Source organism: Hypomesus transpacificus, chromosome 23 (assembly GCF_021917145.1).
Source record: "Hypomesus transpacificus isolate Combined female chromosome 23, fHypTra1, whole genome shotgun sequence".
NCBI lineage: Eukaryota > Metazoa > Chordata > Actinopteri > Osmeriformes > Osmeridae > Hypomesus > Hypomesus transpacificus.
The window spans coordinates 8,421,171-8,445,886 of NC_061082.1; the positions used below are offsets into that span (position 1 = coordinate 8,421,171).

Genomic DNA, 24,716 nt, shown 5'->3' on the forward strand with positions numbered 1-24,716 from the left:
ATGGGAGGGGTAGAGGAGGGGTGGGGGGTTCGTTTGTTTACCATCTCACTGAATTATATCTGTGACGTTATATTATCAATGTCTTTAACAAATAACCATTACACACTGAGTAACACATCATATTCAATGGCACACTCTAACTTTAAGCCGGTATTGAAGTGTTGAGGCAAATATGTATTTTTTGCAGTTACTTAAATTATTGAAAATATTTCCATTCATTATTGATGAATGCCATCCAAGTAGCAGTATTGGCCTCATCACATACATGACCACGTTGGTATTGCCTACTGTTATTTTAGATCGGGACGAAAAATGCATCAGTGCTGCCACAATGTGTACAATCACGTGACCCCTTGTAATAACTATACCACCTGTTAAAAAAAGAGTGGCATTTTGCACTGTTGGTTGAGGGCAAGGTATACCGTTTACATTTACAAGGTGAATTCTTTACATGGAAAACATCCGTGCGCACTCAGGAAAATGATGACGTTTAATAATGTTCCTGAATATATAACCATAACATCCATAATGCATTAATAACTAAAAAGTGCGCCATCTACTGGATCACAAATGGATCACCCTCTAACAGCTACTGTATTTCACAACCTTTTAATGCATACCAAAACAAGAATGCAGGAACTTTGAATATTTTAATCAAACTAAGAAACACTGGAGGGTAAAACAGACTTGAGGTTATTAACCAGCCTCTAACAGGCAAACTGTAAATAACTGACATTCACTTTTTATCAGTGAGGAATGCAAGGTCGAGGGACATTTTTGGTTTAATCAACTGACTTGACCTTTGTTCAAAAACACTTTAAACATTAACGTACTTAAGATTTCAAAACAACTGGATAACTTGAATAAAATGAGGCCTTTCACAAACAGGATCTAACAAAACATTTAGAAAACAACCTTTCATCAATCAGATACAAATGTAGTTGTAGGCAAAACGTGAACAGGATAACAAAATGTACATAACATTCAAATTAATGTGTAATAGTTGTAATAAACCCTCACCCTTTTACGGAAACCAGACAAAAAATGATAGGAGTTGCTAACACAAATGGCAGCTACTGGTGGACTATCAATGCTTCAAACTGCCAACGTTGTAAAAGGGTGATTTTAGGGCCTCTGTGTAATTTGAATGATTATTTACAACTATACCTGTCCTAGAGAATCATGAAGCCTAACTTCTACCCTTTCATAATCTTAGAGTTGGTCAGGAGGTCGGAGGTCATATCCACGATCATGCTGAGCGGCAGGCCGCTGAGGTAGCCCTGATGCTTGGCCCTCAACTCCAGCAGGGCATCCACGATCCTCTGTCTGCCTGCCTCTGGGTGCTGCGCCGTCAGCCGGGACATCAGAGTGTCAAAGCTGCCCATCGTGGCGTAGTGCTGGGGCACACAGGTACCTGAGGCTGTGGGGGAGTCGCAGACCACTGTCCTTTTCTCTAGGATGGGCCGGAAAGGCTAGGAGGACACACAGGAACACAGATGAAGATTTACTACCGTGCCTGGTAAGCGCAGGTTACGTATGTAGGGCTGTTTTGGCAGCCCCTTTGTCACTGGTCACCCAGACACTCGTCTGGGACAGTCGTTGATTTACATGAATGCTAAAATGACAATCACACCTTAATGACACACCTCTGGAGAGGTGGTCTCAACAGTTGAAGAAGAAGATGGACAGAGGAAGACTCTGAAATTATCATTAAAAGTTGTGTTCTTGAAAATAAGGTTCTAAACAGCTTTTAATGTCATGTTTGATATGCTTTTGTATCTTACTTTATGTATTACATGCTAGTAATAATTGTAATACTGTAACATGTACAGGGTTTACAGAGTTTGTGCCTACAGCAGACCAACATGTGTTTAACATATTCCCCTGTCTTGCAAGGGAACCACTTGGTCTACTGTAGCCTTGATTAATGATCCAATTTGAATTTGTATGCGTTTAGACTACTTTTCAGTCATGTGACCGGTGTCCCCACTTTAGTCAGGTTTGGATGTACATAGGAAGAAGTGTTACCAATCACTTCGAGTTTTGTTTACGATACAGCTCCGGTGCGTTAGGCGCCTAGTCTTCATTGTGACATACCTTTGTTAACCATTGCTCTGAAGGTATGTTTTGTATTTGATGATATTTCATTATCATTGTATTGATTATCTTACTATTTAGATAATAAACTATTATTGTGCATTTTGACATTACTTGTTCTCTTTGAAACGTATCTATCAGGCTACGGCGGTGAAAACTTAGATCTAGTCTGGTTGATGCGGCTAACTGATTATAAACTTAACTTAAGTCCTCTGAGTCACTTACAGTGGATCTCCACGCTCCGAAGGAATTTACCGGGGCCTCTGAGTGATCGATTACATATCCTACTAGGTTGACTATGGTTAAATCTATATTATAGTAGAGATAAACGACTGTTTAGTGAACACGCATACTTTAGGGTCGGTGCTCTGATCAAGCAGACGATTTTTACCTACGTAAGAGTTTCATGTCATTAACTGTTTAGCGCTCGAGGTTACAGGTAACGCACTTGTGCACGTGTCTTAAAATTGGAGTCAGATATTAACGAGTCAATTATCTCCCTGAGAATCTAATCTAAGGTGAATTGTGGTTCCCAAGCCAGGGACAAACACCAAGTGTCTTTGGCCTTTCGATTCACCGACTACACGTATATTCATAGACTGTTTGAGACTCTGCCATAGGTACCCTTTGACATTTTATTGTATAGGTGTGTGGTTTTAGATCTTATATCTTACAACGTAGTATTACAGTGTATACCCACCTTCCCGATTTGTTTTATACTTTAGCTCACCTTTACATAGGTGGTAGTGCAGTGGCTCTCGGATGAGCTTTGGGGCCTCTGGTTGTCCCCTGATGGCTGTGGCCTCAGTGTGGTGCTGGAGCTCTGAGGCTGGGTTGCCGTCCCCAGGCTCTGGTTCTCGTCTGAGCCCCCAGGGTTGGGTCTCTGAATATGTTCCACATGCAGCCTGTGGCCCTGTATGATATGGCCATTCATCTCACCAACCGCAGCCTCAGCAAAGTTAGAACCGCTAATAGTCACTATTGCAGCCCTGCATTAACAAAAGAAGCAATACTTCATTAAATAGTTGTCAAATAGATTTTGTAGGATTGCGTTAATGTTCTCGACAATGGGATACATGCATGTCCCTTAACAAGATTTGTGTATTCTTCATGGATAATGGTTCTTACTTGAGGTTGTTCCTGAATGTGGAAATGCTTACTTCTGATGCCTGATACTTCTCAAATAACAGCATTAAGTCACCCTGTAAAATATATAAATGTGGATCTAGCACCCCCTGCTGTTAAATGTGAGGCAGAGTAAAATACCACCTGCTATTTTCTGGTGACTAGTCTGTAGGCAATTCTAGTGACTAGTCTATAGGAACTTCTCATCATGATAAATATAATAACCATCATGTAAAATGTCCTGGTATAGTATGGTTGTTGTGACTATGATTTCAGGTCGACATGGCCTGAGATCAAGCAGAGAGAAACTCATGAACCAAAGCCCCGTTAGCGTAACTCAGGTGCAGCGCTTGTGTATTGTTGCGCAAACGTGATTACCTCAGTCACATCACTGGGAAATTGTGTTACACAGAGGAGAGAGCTGAGGTATGTATCCTGTCCCTGGACAGCTCCTCCATCATCTGCCTCTGCCCTCTGGGTTTTAGCCTTTGCAGTAGCCACTGCAGGCCAAAGATCCTCCTCAGCATCATACCAGGCCTCACTGGAGAGGAGCTCCTTCCCTCCACCTGTGATAGAATGAGAATGTCGAGACGCTCTCCTCCACTGCCTGATAACCCCTCACCCCCTGAAGCCTGGAGTGGAGCACGGCAAACCTGGCTTGCGACCATGGTGGATCCCCGTCAGCTGAGGAAGGAGGATGACTGCCTTCCCCGTCTTGTTGCTCCCAACCTTGGGGAGGCAAACTGGACCTCTCCCTCTCTCACCTGTCTGTAGAAAGGAAAGGCAAAGATAACGTACACACACGTTGATGATATCCTGTCTTTGATCATTCTACATACAGTACCAGTCAAAAGTTTGGAATGTGTCCAAACTTTTGACTGGTACCGTATATTTCCATATCTACATGTATTACCATGTAGATTATGTACCTGAGAGCCAGTGCTGGCAGGGGGACGGACATCACCTCCTCCAGCCGTCTGCTGGGAGCTCCTCTCTGAGACACTGGAATACAAAAACAGACCCAGCAGCAACATGGAGGTTCAAAGTGCAAAGTAGATTATGAACGGCTTGTAACAGCAATGCTTCTAAAACAACCTAAGCCCAGTTTAAATACCTACCGAGATGAAGCTCTTTCCAAGGTCTCTCCAATGATCTGAACGGGTGAAAAGATGAAATGTAACTGGTTTGACTGCAATATTTCCAGGACAGTTAGAGTTTAGTGCATACAAATGTCGGTATGGTCAATATGTCACACTGTGTGTCTAAATCTTGGACCTGAGCAGGGATGTAGCAGGTGGCTGAGGTGATCTTTTGGGAGTCCACAGCCAGCGGTTTAAGCTGGTCCAGGGGAATTCCAGCCTGGATCTTCTCCCTCATCTCTCTGTAGTCAGCCTCCAAGACCTTCAGAACCTCCAGAAGATTCTCAGGAGGCACTTCCACTCTGCAAACGGGGAAAATAAAGAAACCTGAATCCTTCAAATTTGCATCTTTTAGGAACATTAGGGACCAGCACATTAGGGGCCGTTACCCTTGGACCAGACGGTCCCCTTCAGGTGATGTGTAGTAGTGCCTCCAGCAGTGCTGCTGGCACATTCCATACTGCAGAGCCACCAGGCACAGCTCTGCCCGCTGGGCACGCTGGGCTGAGTTACAGCCACAACCACTCTCACCTTCCCTCCCAGAACCAGCTGATCTAAAATGAACACACACACCAGTAGAGATTTAAACATGGGCAGGCATTTGGCTAGGAATGATATTATGAACAGCAGAATGACTGGGTACTCAGACCTTTCAATTTTCCCTTTTAATTCCTGTAGATCCTCCTCAGCAACTTTCAGCTTCAAGAATTCCTATGGGAAGAAGAAACGTAGTCGAATAACAATTTGAGGGACAACTTAATGTCTATTAGGGATCACATAAGGAGGGCTTGCTCTACCTTAGCCAGAAAGTCCAGGTCTGACATGTAGACCTCAGTATTGACAGACCTCTCAGCTGTAGGTGGGACCTGAGTCTGAGTCTGGATATGTTGCTGGCAACCAGCCAGACTGGAGTTTGGACCAACACAGATGTCATGGGTGGAGACAGGGGGTAGTGTATTAGTGGACCCGTCTATCATAATAGCTTTGTGGGGTGATGTGGGAAAGTTAAACGCAGCTACACTTGTCACCATGGCCTGGCTAGGGCTGACTGGAGCATGTGCACTGTTGACCAGATGGATCCTTTCAGTTGTCTGACATAGGAGTATGCTCTTGTCCTCTTCCATGATACTGTGGAAGTCCTCTTCCTCCTCATTTTCCTGCTGGCACCTTAAACCCTCCTCTCTCCTGCCTGGGTCTCCTGGGCTGTCCTCCACATCGTATGTACAATTACAGGACTTGTTGAGGTAGTGCTCTTTCTCCTCCAATGGGCAGGAGGATGCTACGCTGACCCCCTCTAGAGGTTCCTCAGCACTTCCTCTATTGGCCAGCAGGGAGTCATCACCTTCGGCCTCCGCTGACTGGCAGCTGTTATTCCACTCAGTGCGGTCCAGCCTGGTGCTGCTGAAGCTGCTGTACTCTGGAGGCGTCTCGTCCGCTATCGTAGGATATTCTGCGTCTGCACAGGGCCCGCCCTGGCACCCCATGGCCCCCTTCTGGCTACACATCTCCAGCTCCATATCCAGAGAGAAGTTTGCCTGAGCAGAGGGGTCATCCTGCTTGGCCCCTTCTTCCCACAGCTGGTGCTGTGTCGGGACAATTGAGCAGTGCGCCTCCTGGTGGCTCGGAGGCTCCCCAAGCACTTGGCTGCTGACGTCGCAGGCTGACTGGAAGCTCTCGTGCAGTGTTTGCAGGTGGTTATCCTTGGAGATGGGATCCAGGGGGCAAGGACTCCCAGTGGACCCCCAGTGGGTTTTCTGGCTTCCTACTGCACTCCCCTCAGCACAGTTTAAGAGGTCATTCACATTTTTTTGACCAAGTTGTAACTCTGTATCTTGATCTGTATAGCGATAAAAAGGAAAAAAATAAAACAAGCACGTATTACATGTACATATAGCATTTTAAATAAACATCTTTGGTGGTGTTTAACCATCAATTCAGCCTGGCAGTTCAAGAAATGTGCAACAGACAAACATGTACATGTAGGAATGGTCTGCAGCACCTCCTGAATCCATCCCCATTTGGAAAGGTGCAGTACATCGTCTGCACCTCTGTCCTCCAGACGGACAACTGGTACCACAGTTCAAACATTCTGTCACGCCGTAGAACGTGGGCCTCCTGGACCTGAGAGCACAACATCAAATATCTTCAAATTAAATCCACAACAAATATATTTTTTTTACAGTTTTTCAGTGATGAGCACATACTTGTTGAGATTGACTGACATTGTTTGTAGTGGTCTGTAGCTTTCTGCGGCTGGGTCTGTGCCTTTTCCAAACAAAAACAGAGAAAGTGAAACCAATGTCTGTTTGTACGATTCACTGTTCTGAGATGGCCACAAGAAAAGTTATTTAACTCACGCTTAACATAAACAAACTGCTTGGTCACCTCCAAAGCTGGGTGCCTTTGTAGAAACTGCAAGAAACCACCAGACTCTATGAAACAAGAAATACACCACAAAGTTTAATTATGTGTTTGACAGAGATGTTACCAGTAGATCAGTTGTGATTTCCATTTAACAACTCTGATTAAGTGAATATTGCAGTTCCAACCATGGTTGTTTTCCCTGTCAATAGACCCTACTTCTGTTGCATGGGTGTGTCCACTTCATTGATCTACCTTGTATAAGTTTCTGGTCCTCTAGAGGCAGTGCCAGGTACCAACCCAGCAGCTTGGCGTCAGTCAATTCCAGGATATTTGTGACCTTCACCAAATCAAACAAAGACCTGTAACATGGTGGAGGAGGCCATCAGATGTCAACAGAACAGTCCAAGCTGCAGCACATGAGACCAGGCCAAAAGTAGACCCTCTTACTGAAGACTTTACAGACATATCGGTTGTGTACAAGTATACCTGTTGAGAAGAAACTGCCGGCCATCATCTATGGATAGAAAACCATCTGTGTTGAGACAAATGTTAAGAAATGTAATGTAATAAGATGGGAATTTGGCAATACTGTGTGAACTGAAGACGAAGGACATTTGGTAAGAATTAAAAATTGCTCTTTAAAAAGTGAAAGTAGGCTACATTTGATTACAATGCTCCTTGTGTCCAACTCCATTATCAAGTTTTATGAGTACCTAGGTGGGTTATGTAAACGTGGTTGGGGTGGACAAGTGTTCAGTTTTATGGCTGTGTAGCAAACATATCTTTGAGAGACTTTCCTCCATGAAATATGTCAATTATAAACCTACTTGGAAACGAATGACGGTCAAAGGGAATCATCTGCAACTGAAAACTTCCCGAGCCATATGACATACCCGAAGGCTGCGGGGCATAAGGCGACGTCTGGGGCAAAGGTAATAGTAATGGAACGGGAAACCACATGTTCTGGAAAATACAACCGTGTAATAAAACTGGCTGTATGAAAGTGGCATGCGGCATGGATAGCGTTTGGATTCTTCACACACCACATTTTAACCCCCCAATAATACACATTCGTTGGGCAACAAAGACCGATCAGAATTTAGTGGGTTTTCAAAAATGTTTACAATTTCTGTGCGATTAACAATTTACCTTTCCTTCTCGTGCCAACTCTCAGTAAATCTAAACGAGCTAATTAGGCTACAGGCAGTGCCGATCACGTGACAGAAACCAGAACGCTGCCGAGCCGCTCTACTTTACAATCAAATTAGCTAGCATTCGGTTCAGTTTGTGGATAATCAAACTCAATTTAGCCTAGTTAGCTAAGAGATTCAAGTAAATGCCAGTCATAGCCTTTGTGAAAATAAATAAGGTCCAAACATTTATACGCGTTTCATCACTGGTATAAACGCATAATGCATTAACTGCCCCCGGGCACAAACTCCTATTAAATCAACAAGGAATCAACTAATCAACATCTTGCCTCATGGGCACGTACTGCACTAGTAAAGTAAATGCAGTTGCTCTCGTTGACCTAAACCGCAATCAAATCAAATTAGGGGTAGCTAGCAAAATACAGATCAGTTTAACTTTTCGCCACAGTAGGCTAATGTAAGTTGATCCGTTGAACTATTTCCTAAGTTGATCCGTTGAACTCGTTCTAGACCCCAAATATCGGACCGTTTATTTTGTTCATTTATTAAAGAAGATTTCAGCAGCGAAAGTGACTTGATATGTAGGTTATACACCTTAAAATTACATTCCTATACCGAATAACAACTTCCTGTTTTGTTATTAAAATATATAAACACGACCTCAAACCATGTGTAGTGATGTATTGTGCAGCGTTAAACTTTTTCTATTGTAGGCTAACTTGCACTGTAGCTCTGTACAGTAGCTCATCTGTTTGTTTTAAAATTGACAAACTGAGTTTGAACTAGGCTAAAGAATACCCTTTTCAGGTTTTACAGGTCAGTAGCTCTAACCGTTATCAACCGTTCTTTCAGCACTACAGTAGCACTGTATACAGCATTTGACACTGAGATCAGTGATTATGTTTTGGCCAATTACCCAAATTCTAAAATTATTTGGCCAAATAAAGCTTACATCTTTAAAGTAAAAGTTTTCATTACCAAGTTAACATATACAGAGTCTTGAATGTCGCAAAGTAGCCAGAAGCATCAAGCATGTGATCCCCAGGGGCTTGTTGTTGATGCAGTATTGTCTTTATACCACTGGGGGGCAGTCGGAGCACAACATGCCATGAAGTCAGGGATAAACTGGTAAATACTTTGCCCACTGGCCATGTTGTTCTCAGAGCCATGGTTGTACTTACCTGCTAAACCTGCAAAACAAGGAATGCAAAACAGGGCGAATTCATATTATCATTATTTTTTTAACCATTTTATACTGTTGTTTAGTAGTAGTGTGGTGGTTTCCAAGAATGTGCGACAGTTGGTTAAATCCATTGTGTTATACATAGGATAAAGGGCACGGTGCTACAACAATTTAAAGATCATAATTAGGCTATTCCTAATAGAAGTGAACGTCAGGATCAACTCCCTTTGAAGGCTTCCATTTGATTAAGATAAATGGATCAGGCCATAGGCCTACATGCCAGGAATATTGACAGGAAGACTTTTTAACTTCTTCATGAATGTGCCAGGGATACAAAGCCTTATTCCCAAACTGTTGATAGTAACTGTTCAGGCAGATGGCTTAGGGTCAAGGCCTAAATCCTATGCATTAGCTGCAATCCCCTGTTTTCCAAACAAAGGATCAATAAATCACTTTGGATGCAGAATCATTAGCTGTCTGTAAAATTAAATAATGGACTATCCCTTTGACTTTGCCTGTGTTCTGCACTGAGGCATATGGTGGTGTGAGAACTTGGATATAGCCTACCAGGTACCTCTGATCCATAGATTAGGGAGGTGTAGGTGATAGAAGATAGACATTTTTGAGGCCCGTCTGTCTTGATGGGTGTAGGTTAGAGGTCAAGGCCTTGAGCCGTTTCCACAATGACGTGTGATCTGATTAGCCTCAGTCTAATCACTGTGATCTCTGTAAATGGATCAATTCTAGCAAATACGGATCATTGCTCAACCTGAATCCTGTTGAGTGAAGAATACGCACATAACCAGTGGAAGCAACACCATGCATGCTACCACAAAGAGAGTTAGACATGATTTAGGTCTGCAAAGCCTTAGCTCATGACGTGAGGAGTCAACGCGTGCAGAGTCTGCACTTGGCGCATGGATTCCTGATGCTCTGTTACTTGCTTCACAAAACACTGCACACATCTTTACCAATATATTTAGCCCGCATAGCTGTATAATAATGCTATATTTTCACTGTGTCTTGTAAAACAATATTGTTGTGCCTACAGATATAAAACCCCTCATGAAATGCATTGTGCAGAAATGACTCCAAACCCATCCATCATATAGTACCTTTGCAACTATTCTTCCGGTGTGGTCCAAGAACAGTCAGTGTTATGTTAACAACCAGCATCCATGTCCCATACCTACATGGGAGTGGAATATAAATTTTACATGGGAACAGAGACCCTTCATTGTTTTGTTTTAGGCTACCACACCTTTGGGAATGGTTCTGGAGTTGTATTGTACAATTTACCATAGATGTGATGTCTCTTTGTACAGGTCATTATGGCTCTGAGACATTGTCAGGTCACTCATAGTATTTGAGAATTGATGTGAAACTGAATGATTTAGGCACTAAGATGTCCTGGTAGTCGGTGTCTAGGCCTTGGCATTTAACTTCCTCACAGAAGCACTAGAAGCTGGGGGGGATGAGCAGAGTTTATTAAATAAACATCAGTTATGAGTGATGCCCCCAGACCATCATAACAGCTCTCTTCCACCCGCCCCACTATGTCCCACCCATACATGCTGTTGATTTGAGGTTAGTGGAAGCCCTTTGGGGCAGGAAAGGGCCGTTAACAGCATTGAGAAACACTCTTCTCCCCTCTGCAGATCAATAGAGACCAGTCGGTTGGGCTGGGCTGCTTGAGAGCAAGGCCTCCCTGACCCTCTTCAGGCTTTTAAGTTGTTGAAAGAGAGTGAATAGCCAATCTGCAGAGTGCTGGGCAGGGCACAGAGGGCTACATCCCACTGCAGTCAAATAAGATTCTCAAAGTCATTAGATATTATCTACTACAGCTACGATAACAATATATTGTAAAGGGACAGCTTTTTCTTCATATCTTATTTGAGTTTTAAGTTATCTTTTTTTCCATTGTTATATCTGTAGTATATATTGTTTCTATTGAAATATACACTGCCTTAAAATGCTCTTATCTAAGCAGTCTGAGTGAGCAAGGCTGTCGCACGTCCATATGTAAACTGTTGAGCGTCAAAAACTCAACACATCATGAAGGTAGAATGCTCTGGAAGAGCTCCATGAAGCCTACATGATGAATTATTTGCTAGAGAGGAATTATACTTTACTATGGGAGAATGAATATTTTATTCACAAAGATTCATTGAAATATTAATACGCAGGTGCCTTCTGGTTACCTATTCTCAGTGACGTGTAACCAGCGTCATAAGAGTTGGGTTGTGTCTGCAACTTGCTTATTTCACTATATGGCTCTAGGGAAGCCATATAATATACTGTAGTTCACCCATTTCTTTACTATTATGTAAAAGTATTAGAGCATGTCAAGAGCAACCTCTAGCTACTGGTTAAACAAAACATTTAGGCCCAGTTTCCCAAACATGGATTAAGTTTAGCCCTAGACTAAAAACTTTTAAATGGAGATCTTCATAGAATGTCTCTCTTACTTTAGGACTAGGCTTAATCCATGTCTGGGAAACTGGGCTTTAGAGAAACTGTATAATCCCAATTTTCAAAAGCCCTTTACCCCCATCAGTATTTTGGAAGGTAGTAGAATCCTCTCTTCTAGGACCAGAAATGGTCGGCCATTAGAGAGGAGAGGGTCTAATCTTTAACAAAGGCAGCATGACCCAGCTAACGGCATGCAACCTTGTCAGTAATGACTGAAGTCAAGCAGTGTCCGCCAGAGTTTATCAGCTGCTGTCTGTAAGTGAGAGAGAAGCACACAGACGCACAAGAGCATTAAAGCATAGAGGGCAGTTTATTACACCCAGTAGAGAAGAAACTCAGCAGTGTAAAGTACACATTGTGAAGGAGCGGGTAAAGCCTATACAAGTGCAGACAGACAACCCCTGGATTACAGGTGGATTAGGACAGAGAGATCGCTGTTGGAACTCAAGACCAAACCTCAACAAATGTAGCCTCCATAATCCAATCTACCAAAACAATGGCAGCTTTTAAAGCAACCGTCTGCCAGAAAATAGCATCACAGGGTTTTAGATTTCTTTAGATACATATCCGTTATTATAGGCAGAACTATACAGCTTATACATTAAAATCAAAACAGATGCAGACTTAGCAAAAATATATATTTTATATAAGTTTGTATTTTTCCCCCATTTAAGAAACAACGTAAAACATGAACGGAAAATGCAGAAAACATCACCATTTCTTCTTTGTCCAGACAATAAAGCGATATGTTAGTGGACAGTCTTTAGAGCAGTACACCATGCAAAGAGAAGCAGAGGTCTCTCACTAGCCTGTGATTGGCCAAAAGAGAAGATCCAAGGGGGAAAACATGTCAAGTTTCACCCTCTTTGCATGCAAGGTCTCCATGCCCCTGATATCCTGGGACACAAGTACACTGCCAAGGTAACATGAAGCACCCTGATAGAAAAAGAAAAATACACTGTGACCTTTTACATAGAATAAAATCTTAGGCGTATATAAATTCAAAAGCCTCAAGGGGAACATAGGGGCTGATGCATCCCTTAGTCAGTCTGCGGGATGCAGGGTTGCTGCAGGGTCAGGCGGTGGAACACTAGTCAGTTTGAACTCCGAGGCAATGAGAGGAGTGATGGTTGATGAAAACGTGTGTGGAGTGTTCCTTTAATGAGCTGCTGGTCCTGAGAGCACATCATAGTCCTCTAGTAGCTTAGAGCTGTGAGGCCCAGGACAGGTTTGTCTATGCCCAGCAAAGGGACAACACAACAGAACACACATTAGACTTCATAAAAACACCACTGGGCATGGAAACAAACAATACAAAACAGTACAGTACAGTAGGCCTCAGGTCTGGGAGTCCTTCCTATCACATGTCCAAGTGGAGGGTTAGAAGTACTACGTTAAAGTCGTAAAACCAATTGTAGAAAAGCCAGCATACTCAAAATGGTTCTCAACATTATGTCTACAGAAATAAAATGATTTGGTGGGTGGGAGTTTCTTTTTTTTTGTTAGTCAATTTTTCATATTTTTTTTTCTTTCTTTTTTTTGCAAATTAAAGCCCTTTCACTGTTCTAAACGTTCAGATAGGTGGCAGAAAAATATGTGGGGGATCAAAAAAGGCAACTATAGAATAGTGCTGCATTTAGATTTGTCAGAATTAAAACATTATAGTTATTTACTCTATTTAGAAAAGCAGATTGTCACAAAATCTGAATTGCTACAACTTCTGCAGCCTGATCAACAGAGGGTTCTGTCAGTCAGACTTTGACATCACACGGCCTCTGGCATTCCCCGTCTCCATGGCAACAACAGCGCTTTGCCTCAGTCTGGGGGGGGCAGGCGGGCCTCAGGAGTCCAGTTTCGCCATCACTACCTATGGCCCCCCCCCCATCTCTTTCCTCCTCGCCGTCTCTCCCTTTCCTCACTCGCATTGCTAGAGAAGCTGTTGTCCGCAACTTCATCCCCCTTTCTTTCTTGGTGGTGGGGTTGGGAAGTTGGGGGTGGGGTTACATCAGATACATGGATAGGAGTTGAGGAGGAGTAGTATTGAGAAGAGCAGAATGGTTTGGTTCCAGACTGATCAGCAGTTCCAGCGCTGGGCGTTTAGGGGTTAAGGAGTTCAGCTGGGGGAGGGGGGGGGGGGGTTGTGTAGAGATTGGAGGGGAGAAGTTACAGGGGGTGTCAGTAGCCATATCCATCTGGGAAGGGCACTCCTGCAACACACTGCTCCCCTGCATCCAGCAGGTAGGGGGCACTCTCTTCATAGTGAGTGAGGGGCAGGGTGTCATCATCCACCCCAGACAGGCTGTCAGGGTCTGCCTTCAGGTTGGGCCTCTGGTTGTCAGGAAAGGCCATGGAAAAGAGAGCCTCGGGGTCGCACACAAACTTGTACACGTACCTCTCTCCGGCCACCTGAAGAAACCAAGACAAGACATTCACATTTAGCAGACACTCTTATCCACAGCGACTTACAGTAAAGTGCAGGGACATTCCCCCCGAGGCAAGTAGGGGGCCTTGCCCAAGGACACAACGTCATTGGGCACACTCGGGAATCAAACCGGCAACCTTCAGATTAATAGCCTGATTCCCTAACCGCTCCGCCATCTGACCCACAGACAATACATCAGACAAGCCATCTGTCAAATCTGTTCTTCGTGCATGTTGGTGCTTTTTGGCATGTAGCTTTTCCTAAACATTACTTGTCACCTATAAAATCTGGGCCTGATTTAGAAGAGACCAGTCAATTCAGCCATGGATCAATAACCCTGCCCTCTCACCTCACTACCAAGGGGCATGTGAAGTCAGCCAGAAATGGACCTCCAGAGTACAGAGCAGCACATCTCTGCACAGACCTTGCAGCATCATCCTCAAGGTTGTATTCTAATGTGTCTGAGTAGAACTGCAAACAATCTGCAGTTGCCAGGGAGGGGGAGGCGGCGGGGGGGGGAAGGAGAAGGAAAAGGGTGAACCTGCCTTTACCTTCTGCATGATCCCCTTCTCATAGTAGTAGCGCAGGGAGCGGCTCAGCTTGTCGTAGTTCATGGCCGGACGGTTTTTCTGGATACCCCAACGCCGAGCCACCTGAAATAAAATGGTGTTAGCGGTGTCGTTTACCACAGCTGGACTAGTCAGAGGACACATTTTCTGGTCTACTGCAATTCAACTCCATGTAGGCAGATGTTGGCAGTTATATATACATATATGTATACACAAATATGTATGGAGATAGGGGGGGGGGGGGGGGGGGGGGGGTGTAGGACGAAGGGAGTACTGGAAGAGTAGGAGATTTACCTCTTCAGGCTCAATGAGTTTGAACTCCATGCCACGGCCGGTCCAGGCAATGAAGTGTCCGTTGGCCGGGTCGTCCAGCAGGGTGACCAGGAACTGCCAGAGCTGCAGGGAGCCCCGCCTCTGGTAGGGGGGGCTGTCTCTGTATACAGACGGCTCCTGCTTTACCTTTCCTGAGAACGAGAGCGGGAGAGAGAGTGTGAGAGAGCAGGAGGGAGCAGTGGACTCCACAGACACACACTGTGGTGAGACATTCCAGCCAGTGAAGTGGACAGGCTGCTCCTTTTACACCCTTCCATCACCTCGACTCCAAAGAAGACACTTCTCCAGTGATGAAAGCACGCCACTAATACACCCAGACCTTTCATGTTCTGCCAGAGGCTCAATAGTTGAGTGCCAACTTATGCAATCTCACCTTCCAGTCTCTCAGGGACTACACAGGCATCGTCGTAGTACAGGTGAGGGTCTCTATCAAAGCTGAAACCTGGAGCGAGAGGAAACACACAGAGGGAGAGAGAGAGATTAGGTTTAAGACGGGGTCGTGGGAAACACAAGTCTAGTTAAAGGCTAGCCACTATGTTCCAAAGGGGGAACAAACTGCTCACAAGGCAATACAGTTGGCCAGCTTCCCAGGAGTGGGAAATGCTATTGTGCTAGCGACAACAAGCAGCAGTGATGACGCTGGGCAGGTTGAGAGGGTCTGCCTGAGCAGCGATACCAAACACCCAACGTTGATACCCTTTCCTCTGAGGTACCATAAACATGGACCTCTTCCTCAGAGGTCAGGGTCACAGAAAGGGATGTGAGAAATTAAGCCAAGCAAAATATGATGGCCGATACCATGTTGTATGCACGTGAATACTGACATATCGTGTTGTAATTCAAGCGGGTTAACATATTACTTACTTTCATGGTTGTTGTTTTGGTAGAAGCTCCCTGCTCTCCCAAATGAAGACTGGCAGTTAGGCACTTCTGTAATACATAGAAGCGACCAATGGTTAGACTGACAGAATGGTTGGAGGCTAAAATCAAGGACACCCAAATTGTATGTGATGCACGTCTACTAGTCATGGGCTCACGACTACCTCTTGTCCTTACAGTGACTTATGAAACCTCTGGGCAGTTAAGTGTCCCCAGCATCCCACATCTGGTGAAGCAGGCTAAGCCCCTGATGGGAGAACAGGACGTACCGCGCAACAGCCCTCGCATGTCCAAGCCCCCTAACAGGCTTACAGACCGAATCTGCAGATATTCAATCACCAAGACTATCAAGTTACGCCTGTCACTGTTCTCCGTCCCCCCAGGGTCAAGACCCAACTTCCGTTTGCTGTGTCACTGTGCCCCCCCCCCCCCCCCCCCCCCCCCCCCCCCCCCCCCACACACACACACCTCTCCCACTCTGTTTCCTCTCCTCTGGTAAATATCGGATGATTATCCAATTAGGGGAAATATTCCTTACACATCTGGAATGGTGCAAACTACAGCCCTGTTGCTCTGTGGTTATCAGACCATCCAGGAAAACTGCCTAAAATGGGCAACTATAGCTCCCATCTACCTCCGTACATCCACCCAGCCAGCCGCCCACAGACCCTGAGCCTTTACTGTGACATGCGTATTTATAGGCAATAAGAAGCTAAGAGGATTTGGCATTACATCACAGGCCATCCTAAAGCTGAGACGCACAGACACACACAGTGGATTTGAAAAAGGGGATAGTGACGATGCTGATAATGACGTCAAAATGGAGACAGCTGGCTGGGCTGTTGGTGGGTCTGCGTCAGAATGCTACAGAGAGTGATGACTGTGTAAAGCCTAAGCCACAACAAGGTAGGTACACTCTGCTTTGTGGTCTGTAGAGATGGGAGAGTTACATCTGGCACTATTGCGGCATTGACGTCCTGTGAAACCAAAACATTATCCAGAACATCAATCTTGTTTATCTCCTCTGCACTGAAAGTATTTGTGCTAACCTGACGTGGGTGTTGGCCTAGATCGTAGGCCTACCATCGACGTAGGTTTCTCTGAACCTGAGGGATGACCCACTTTTTGCCCTTGGTGGCTTAAGTAAGGCTAAGAGACCCATGTGTGTTGGTGTGAGGGAGGGCAGAGTGATTGACAGTGTTTTTAACGGGAACTTACGCAGGCAATGGGTTGTGGCCTCTGTGTGTGTGTGTGGTCCTGTGTTTGCTTAAGGTCTTACGGCGCGTTAAAACTCACAGCCGTGTGCCAGCGCAGCGCAAACAGGGACAAGCACATTCCACACCCTCTGGCCAGTTCACTTGCACGCAGCATGGACACTTCAGCTCACAGCTAACCCACCCTGACCAGGCCTAGGTCCTCCCTGTCCAGACGCTTGCACAACCAGGTGGTGTGTTGCGGGTCACCTATTCAACTCTCCTGGAGTATCCATGGCCTCTGAATGCTCCCCCCCCCCCCCCCCCCCCCCCCCCCCCCCCCCACACACACACACACACACACATAGACCTCCCTGGGGCCAGTCACTTACCAGAGTCAAAGCAGAAGTCCCGCGGCTCCTGCTTGATGGCCATTGGGTGGAAGGCACCCTGAGGGCCCATGGCAGGGACGCCCTGCTCAGCATAGCGGGGGTCCATCAGCTCCTGCTTGAAGCCCTGGGGAGGCACGGGGACCAGGGGCTCGGACATCTGGCGGTGGTAGGGGGGCCTTCCTTCCCGGGACACGTTGCTAGGGGTCTGGGCCAGGTAGGGGGGGTGGGTCTGCCCCTCAGACGGAGGGAAGGGGAGGCAGGGCTCTGACATCTGCCTCTGGAACCTAGGACGGAAGGGCAGAGGAGCGAGGGGGGATATTGTGAGAGTCCTAAAATACCAAATGTTTTCAACGTGGAGAATTGCATTTTGTGCATGCGTACACTTCATAATGTTGCCAAAGACCCCCACGGACGTGCACTGCAAGCCCCTAGGCAGCCAGAGAGGCTAGGCTACCGCATTCAACACTGCAAACACAAGCTGTAAAATGTCCAGCGCTGGTGTCACTAACGGATATAAAAAGACGATCCTGGCTTCCGTTTTCTAGAGGGCAGACGGTTCAGGACACGGTCGTGCAGCCTCCTGACGACACACCTTAAGTACTGCATCCTCTTTGGACAGAGCACGGCCACAAGGAGAAGGTGCCGTTCCCACAGGGGTCGGGTTCAACCAGCGCTCCAAAGAGGACTTGGCAGGCGGCCAGCGCACGCCACCACCCGTGGCCCCCCCAACATGGCTTGCCAACATACGGGCACCTTTCCACCCCTGATGTCAGCATTACTGAAAGGTCACAGGGCATATATAGACCCCCCCCCCCCCCCCACCTCTGGGCGTTCAAATAACACGGTGTGTGTGTCTGTGGAAAAATGTACACTCTTTTGAGTGTCCGGGCTCCTGGATATATGATTATGACGAGTATTTATAGAGCCGTCAAATAAAGGTCAGGAGTTGAATGCTCAGGGGCAGTGTTACATGTTTACATGTTGGCAAACACAAAGGTCATCTATCCAGTAAAAAGCTGAATGAACATTTCTGAGAACGGCTCTGTGGAACTGATTTATTATCAAGTTTTACTGTCGGTCCTGCCCAGAAACAAGAACCCTTTCAGTATCAGCAAAGGCCCCTCACCTGTGCTCAGGGTTGAAGTTGACATCCTGGTTGATTGGTGGGCAGGGCACAGCAAAGGGTGGGCTCTGGCTGTGAAGGGAGAGTGGTCGCTGATTGTGGGCGGAGCCTGCCGCAATGGGCTGCCCGTGCAGGGGGCGTGGCCCTGGCGCCTGGCTGGGTACTTGAGGGAGAGGGGGAGGAGTCTGCTCGCTGAGTGGGTGTGTCCCTGCAGTGTTTGTGGGGATGCATGGCGAGACCGGCGTGGAGGGAGGAGTCAATGGCTTAAACCCCAGATTGGGTTTCCTTTCATAGGCACTGCTGAACAACACACAGAGGACAAAGGTCAACTGGGGCTGCATAAGAACATGTTTTCCCTTGAAAGAACTGGCACTTTGGAGTGGACACCAGGCTTTGATTGTTTTGTGTACCTGTAGCTGTAAAGGCACTTCTCTCCGTACGGCATGGGACTCCTGTCCCGGCCACAAGGAGAAAGCTCTTTGGAGGGACTCAGTTCCCGTTTGATCTTGGCTGCTGGGGGTCCATGAAACATCACTGGGGGGGGAGAAACAAGGTACGGCACATTAGAAAAAGGCAGATGAGCTAAACTGCACATCCTCTATTGGCTTATCTCAACCGCATTTAGATTGGACTGACAGTAGGCACGCCCCACCCCTCCTCCGCCACCACCACCACCAAACCATGAGAGCCACTTAAAAGAGCATTTATCATGGCTCAAAACGACACGGACAGCACAGACTATTCCGCAACTGGCATCTTTCCCCGATCAGTATCAAAGCTTGGCCTCTTTTCACACATGCAATCAAAGAGCTCCCCTCTGATTTCCATCGCCGGGCTAGTCAATACCCATGAATCAGTGTGGTCGTAATTCAATGATTCAGAATGATTTCCCCCCCCCTGCTCTGTAACCATTAGACGCTGGATCCATGCATCGCCTGCCATTTCCGGGCGCCACATAATGGCCAAGAGTAACTGGATCCCTGGGCACAAAGTAACAGGAGCCATATAAAATCGGCCCTGACTCTGGTAGACCAGAGCAAGCAAACAATGGGCATGTGAGCTACCCTGCGCGTGCTCTAAAAGCTGCCCAGAGCGTGGCACGCTAAGAAAGAAAGAGAGAGAGAGAATGCTGGCAAATGGATGGAGATTACCAAGACACTCTCCCTGATTCTGGTGGTCAGGGGGTGGGGTAAGAGGATGGTGAAAAGATGGCTGGGCCAGGCCAGGCCTCCTCCCCCTTCCTTGCTGGGCAGGGTACAGTACAAGGAGTGCCATGTGATGGGCGGCTGACTGCAGGGGTTTTGGGAGCTAGGCTGGTGAATAGGCAGCCTGTGAGAAAGCCTGGGTTCTTGCCTGGCTATGGGGAGTTCTGCCAATTGCCAACAGACACACGCGCACACACATACGCACAACCAAAACGACAACTGTGCAAGCTAAGAGCTAAGGCCAGACACGTCAGTGTGAACAGACTACAGCGACCCTACGCACACACACACACACACTCCACGGTAAACACACGTCATAGTCAGCCGCAGTAATATATAGCTGCTAGCGCAACAAAACCTCCCGTCAGCGACAGCAGACTGAATATCCAAACTTGGACAGACACCACGCCCTGTCTCTGCTTCAACATCAGACTAAAACATAAACACACTCAGAAATGGGGAGGCATAAAATGCTCTGCTGAACATAACTCTAATATTTCCCTTGGCAGCAATAGAAAGACTATGATGTGCAGACAAATGGTGGTAGTGGAGCCATGCTTATGGAGAGGGTGGGATTGAATTGGGCTATGTGTGGGGGGGGGTACTCAGAGAGAGCTTGATGGACTGGGGTGAAGGGGGGGGGGGGGGGGGGGGGGTAGGAGGGCGCTACAAGCTCCAAACTGCCCCCCCCCCCTCTGGAATCTGGACCATTCCAGAGGCTGAGTCTGAGTGCATGAAAGTGTGAAATCAGATTAGAGGCTTGGCTCATGTGATGCCCCATGCCAATCGGCTGATTAAACCCAAAATGGAGGAGAAGGCAAAGAGGGGGTGTCTCTTCCCCGAGGGAGAAGAGAAGGATGAGGGAGGGGAAAGAGACGTTTAAGCACTGGCAAGATAAACCTTTTAAGGAAACAGTGTTGAGTGATTTCCAATAGTGGCTAAGATATAGTATCTTAGAAATCATTTTGATTTTAATCAGTGGCAATGTCTTTTCACGGCCAAACTTGATGAAGCTAACTGGTAGAATATAATACAACATCCACATGTGGACATCACAACAAAAAAGTGTTGTTTTTTTTGTACACACGCAACCAAATTGTTGAGCTTGCAGGGTATAAATAATGAAAGTGAGATACTCACAGCTATCGGACTGGAAATCTGGGACAAACTGTTCGTCATCAGGCACCTGGGCTGTGGAGAGACAGGAAAGCGTTAAAACACACAGGCACTAACAAACACAGTCAACCCCCAAACTTTTTCATTTTACTTTTGTTTTTTCTTTTTACTGGTAAGGGTGAAAAAAAATCCATAAAAAATGTCAACAACATTTGAGACCTATGCCACTTTCAATGTAATGGTACACTTCCAATCCAATGGTACACTTCCAATCCAATGGTACACTTCCAATCCAATGGTACACTTCCAATCCAATGGTAATGTTTACACCTGTGCTAAGGACCACAGGGAGAAACTGTCTGGTTGATTATTCTCCTGTACAAATTATGATTACCTCTTACAAATAGGACTTGTTCAGCATAACAGTGGTTTCTCAGTCATGAAACGTTGTTCTATTTGTTCCATTTGAATGAACAAAGACTATCTTAAATTCGCATCCACAGTTAATCTCTAATCTTGTCACCTGCCCAATTCTCCTAAATGGCTATCTAAAAACATATACAATTTGTCCGATTACTGCCGTCACAAAATTGTAAAATCTGATTTGTTTTTAAATGAATGACAAGAAATGACAAGAAATTGTATTTCAATTGCTTTGCTAACTGTGCAAAGACCTGACTGAGATGAGAAGGGATTGACATGACCAATGTCCAACAGAGGGCAAACATTGCTCAGTCATGCACAAAACTGAGCCACAGAAAATAATCCAATCTAATTCTGCAGAGGAGGTGGAAGTGCCCTATTTGGTCAAAACATGTTGGCGTAATAAGGTTCACAATACCATATCAACAGCTACCCTACCCATATATTCCACCTTTTTCAAAGCCCGCATCAACTCACCTTCAGCAATCCAGATCTCCTGCAACTGGCTGAGGTCTTGAAATAGATCTAAGAATAAAAACAGAAAAGGGTTCAAACTACAGTCTAAAGTCCTTAGCTACAATATATAAAACACTACACATCAAGATGGATGAAAGTGGATGATCATGCTGTAACACAAGCTATTGTCCAGGAATACAGTCTCACGTATGAAGATGTCATGGGATGACTGGAGGGGTGTCACAATATCATCAAGAACGGTTCATTTATCCAAGTACCTTCTGTGTCCTGGGCAAGTTCGGTATCAACAAACTTCCTTTTCCTGTCGCTGAGAGTTCGACTGTAAGGTTCTTCTACGTGAGATTTCTGCTACAATAAGATGAAGAATAACAGGAAAAAACGATTCGAATGTTGTTGGACTAATTGAATTGAATTACAGTGAGATGCCATTGATACAAATGGATGGTCATTCATTGGTAAAGTAGACATTCGGAGATGCAGTGAAATCAGAAAGAGGCAAATGTTGTCATGGAAGGTGCACTCACATTAGGTGGGACCATAAATGGGACTTGCTGGTCGTAGAATCCGTCCATGTTACCTGGGTCTTCAGAGGTTCCCAGTGAAGGGGTCTTCGCCTAAAGCGACGGGTCCCTTTGATGATCTATTCAACTAAGACAAAAACAAAACCCATCATGTCATTCTCTGAAACGCTTATCTCAATCTTCTATCGAAATACATGCTGTGCTGTGCCTATAGGCAGGCACTTCAAAATCCCAGACCTCCACCTGTCTTAATGTTTTCAATTTCAACAGCCCCAATGCCTGCAGAGATGATAAACATGCTGGGTGTGTGCACGCTTTACACAATGTAAATACTTAGTAGTTGTGTGACGTATGTAGCCTCTGTTATATAAGCAGAGCCAGCCATCTGTGTGGGTGATTATGAGTGCAATCATAATCAGCTAGAGAGGAAACTTTAGAGGAAGGGTTTTATTATAAGGCCAGTGGGCATTAGCACTAGGCAGTAAGCAGAATACTGTGTGCTAGTAGACATATGGAGCAAATAAATAATTAGTGCAGTCAAAAAATGATTCATTCTTTTCAATCTGCATATTTTTTGGGTCAAGTCAATGCTGCATCATACTACACTTTAAATATTAATTGTGGAGAATAACTCTAAACACATTCTTTGGGCATGAAGTAGTTAAGTGATCCAGAACACGTAGTGCCTAACAAACGGCAAGGCAGGGAAAGCGGGGAATAGAACATAGTAACATGTCCATCCACGAGGGTGGCTTTAGTGGGCAAAAAAAAATCATCAAGAGTTGTATGACTCGCTGTATGGAGAAGGCTACTGTTATTTGTTCTCCTTATGGATGACGAATTTATGGAGGATGGATAGCCAATCATTAGGCACACACTTTTTTACGACAGGGAAAATATGTCGCTTACATGAGTGATCTGGATATCAAGACGCCTTTAGTCTACATAAGCTTAAAAGTTGACAAGAAACTCAGATGTAGCCATTTTAAAGTAACATTTAGATGGGGTGCTCAGTAGAGAGTAAAGATAACAATTTGTTGAAATACATTTAAAAAAGCATAAACCCCACAATTACCAATAAAGCATGACCATTTATTGTATTAATCCTATGACATACATATAGCACGTGCAATAGTCCACAGAGACAGTGGAGACAATAAATGTGAACAAATTCGGCCTCAGTGTAAAATGCCCATTACAACAACTTCATATACCGGTGTAAGCACCGGTCTCGTTGCAATCGCGTTTGATAGCATCGGGGAAGTATTTAATAAAAAAAATCTCCTCCCCGCTCCCCTCTTCACCCCATCCCTCCTCCCTACACGGACCCTTGTTTTTCTCAATGAAGTGAAACTCGATCCGTGTGGAACTCTGAAAAAAAACCTGACCTGCCCATTCATAAAAATACATACCCTATACCAGCCGACCAACCTCGGTAATCAAAAAGACAACATTTACACAGACCGAAGTACAGCTAAATATGTTGCGTATTGTAAACTTTTATATATAGCGCAACTTTACATAAATAGCATCAGGAAATGGTTGCCAATGTAAACCTTTCTATAAGATGGCGTTCATTTGTACCCAAAGCTCAATTTGCAGTTGCAGTCGTTTCCAACGTACAGCTAAAACATCTTTAGTCAGGGCTTTCCAAAATCAACAAACATTTCTACAGACTGAGGCAATGCGCAGCTTACCGTATGCGCGTTTAAATCCCGTTCTAGTCTTGAAAGATTGCACGGGGGGAAAAATCCACAACGAACCCAGTTTCGTATTTATAGCCTACAGTTATCAACTGATGCGCTTCCTTAGACTCGCAGAACTTGACTGAGCTATTTGGTAAATGGACTGGCTGGTTTTCCCTGGGGCGCGAGTGGTACATTAATGCAGAATCTCATTGGCTCCCTCTCAGTGTTCCTCAAGTGAGTAACCAATGGGTTATCCGAAACTAATGAATTATAAACTAAGTCCATATGAACCAATCATCATGCAGATCTGTCCTATTTTTATGAATGGTTGAGTTTCATTCATTTTTTTCATTGCCAGCGAGATCTTTAAAGGGCGCACACCACACTTAAGACCATGTTGCACATTTCTATATTGATACAATCAAACGAAATTAAGTTCATATGTTAATATGCTAAATATGTATTCGGTTTAAACGAAATTCCTCATCAATTATTTGAACAACATTTAAGACTGTGTGTAAGACTAAGAACCAATTGCCTGCAGTACACTGAATTCCTCCTGTCAGATCTGTTTTGGATTTGAACTATCAACCTTATGTGTATACTCTTCCATCTTTTTCTAGAACCTCGAGCCCTATGAAGTTAGGGATTAGTGCCAGAGGGTCAAAGTTCTCTAGTAGCCAACCCTTGTCATTAACACCAGCATCACTAAATTAGGAGCTGGACAACCACACTCTCCCTGGCGTTCAGCAGAAGAGGTTACATTCCCAGGGACATCCAACAGCTGGTATGAAAATCATAATCCCTTGAAACCAAACAGCTGTGTTGCAGAGCTTACAAGATC

General features: G+C 45.2%; 2 protein-coding genes across 8 annotated transcripts; both read right to left on the bottom strand.

Annotated features, from left to right (window-relative positions):
• Positions 1 to 1,196: 1,196 nt before the first annotated feature.
• Positions 1,197 to 7,616, bottom strand: rbm44 (RNA binding motif protein 44). The gene is made up of 15 exons (XM_047047460.1): positions 7,553 to 7,616; positions 7,212 to 7,257; positions 6,978 to 7,084; positions 6,658 to 6,793; positions 6,397 to 6,482; positions 5,159 to 6,198; positions 5,005 to 5,072; positions 4,751 to 4,885; positions 4,478 to 4,663; positions 4,152 to 4,224; positions 3,845 to 3,990; positions 3,601 to 3,613; positions 3,226 to 3,299; positions 2,828 to 3,086; positions 1,197 to 1,472 (listed from the first exon to the last, which is right to left on the bottom strand). Exons 1-15 carry the CDS (start codon positions 7,614 to 7,616, stop codon positions 1,197 to 1,199), a joined length of 2,709 nt encoding a protein of 902 aa, XP_046903416.1.
• Positions 7,617 to 11,822: 4,206 nt separating this feature from the next.
• Positions 11,823 to 24,063, bottom strand: etv5a (ETS variant transcription factor 5a). 7 transcript variants are annotated; one of them, XM_047047192.1, is made up of 13 exons: positions 23,882 to 24,063; positions 22,188 to 22,311; positions 21,921 to 22,008; positions 21,664 to 21,711; positions 20,788 to 20,838; positions 18,853 to 18,976; positions 18,446 to 18,739; positions 17,320 to 17,603; positions 15,720 to 15,785; positions 15,229 to 15,297; positions 14,817 to 14,986; positions 14,499 to 14,606; positions 11,823 to 13,937 (listed from the first exon to the last, which is right to left on the bottom strand). In XM_047047192.1, the coding sequence occupies exons 2-13, from the start codon at positions 22,233 to 22,235 to the stop codon at positions 13,707 to 13,709; spliced, it is 1,581 nt and encodes a 526-aa protein (XP_046903148.1). In that variant the 5' UTR covers positions 22,236 to 22,311; positions 23,882 to 24,063; the 3' UTR covers positions 11,823 to 13,706. The 7 variants fall into 7 exon arrangements, with proteins under 7 accessions (XP_046903148.1, XP_046903147.1, XP_046903151.1 ...); XM_047047191.1 differs by having other exon boundaries at positions 18,446 to 18,742; XM_047047195.1 differs by having other exon boundaries at positions 14,505 to 14,606; positions 23,882 to 24,062.
• Between the last annotated feature and the right edge of the window lie 653 nt (positions 24,064 to 24,716).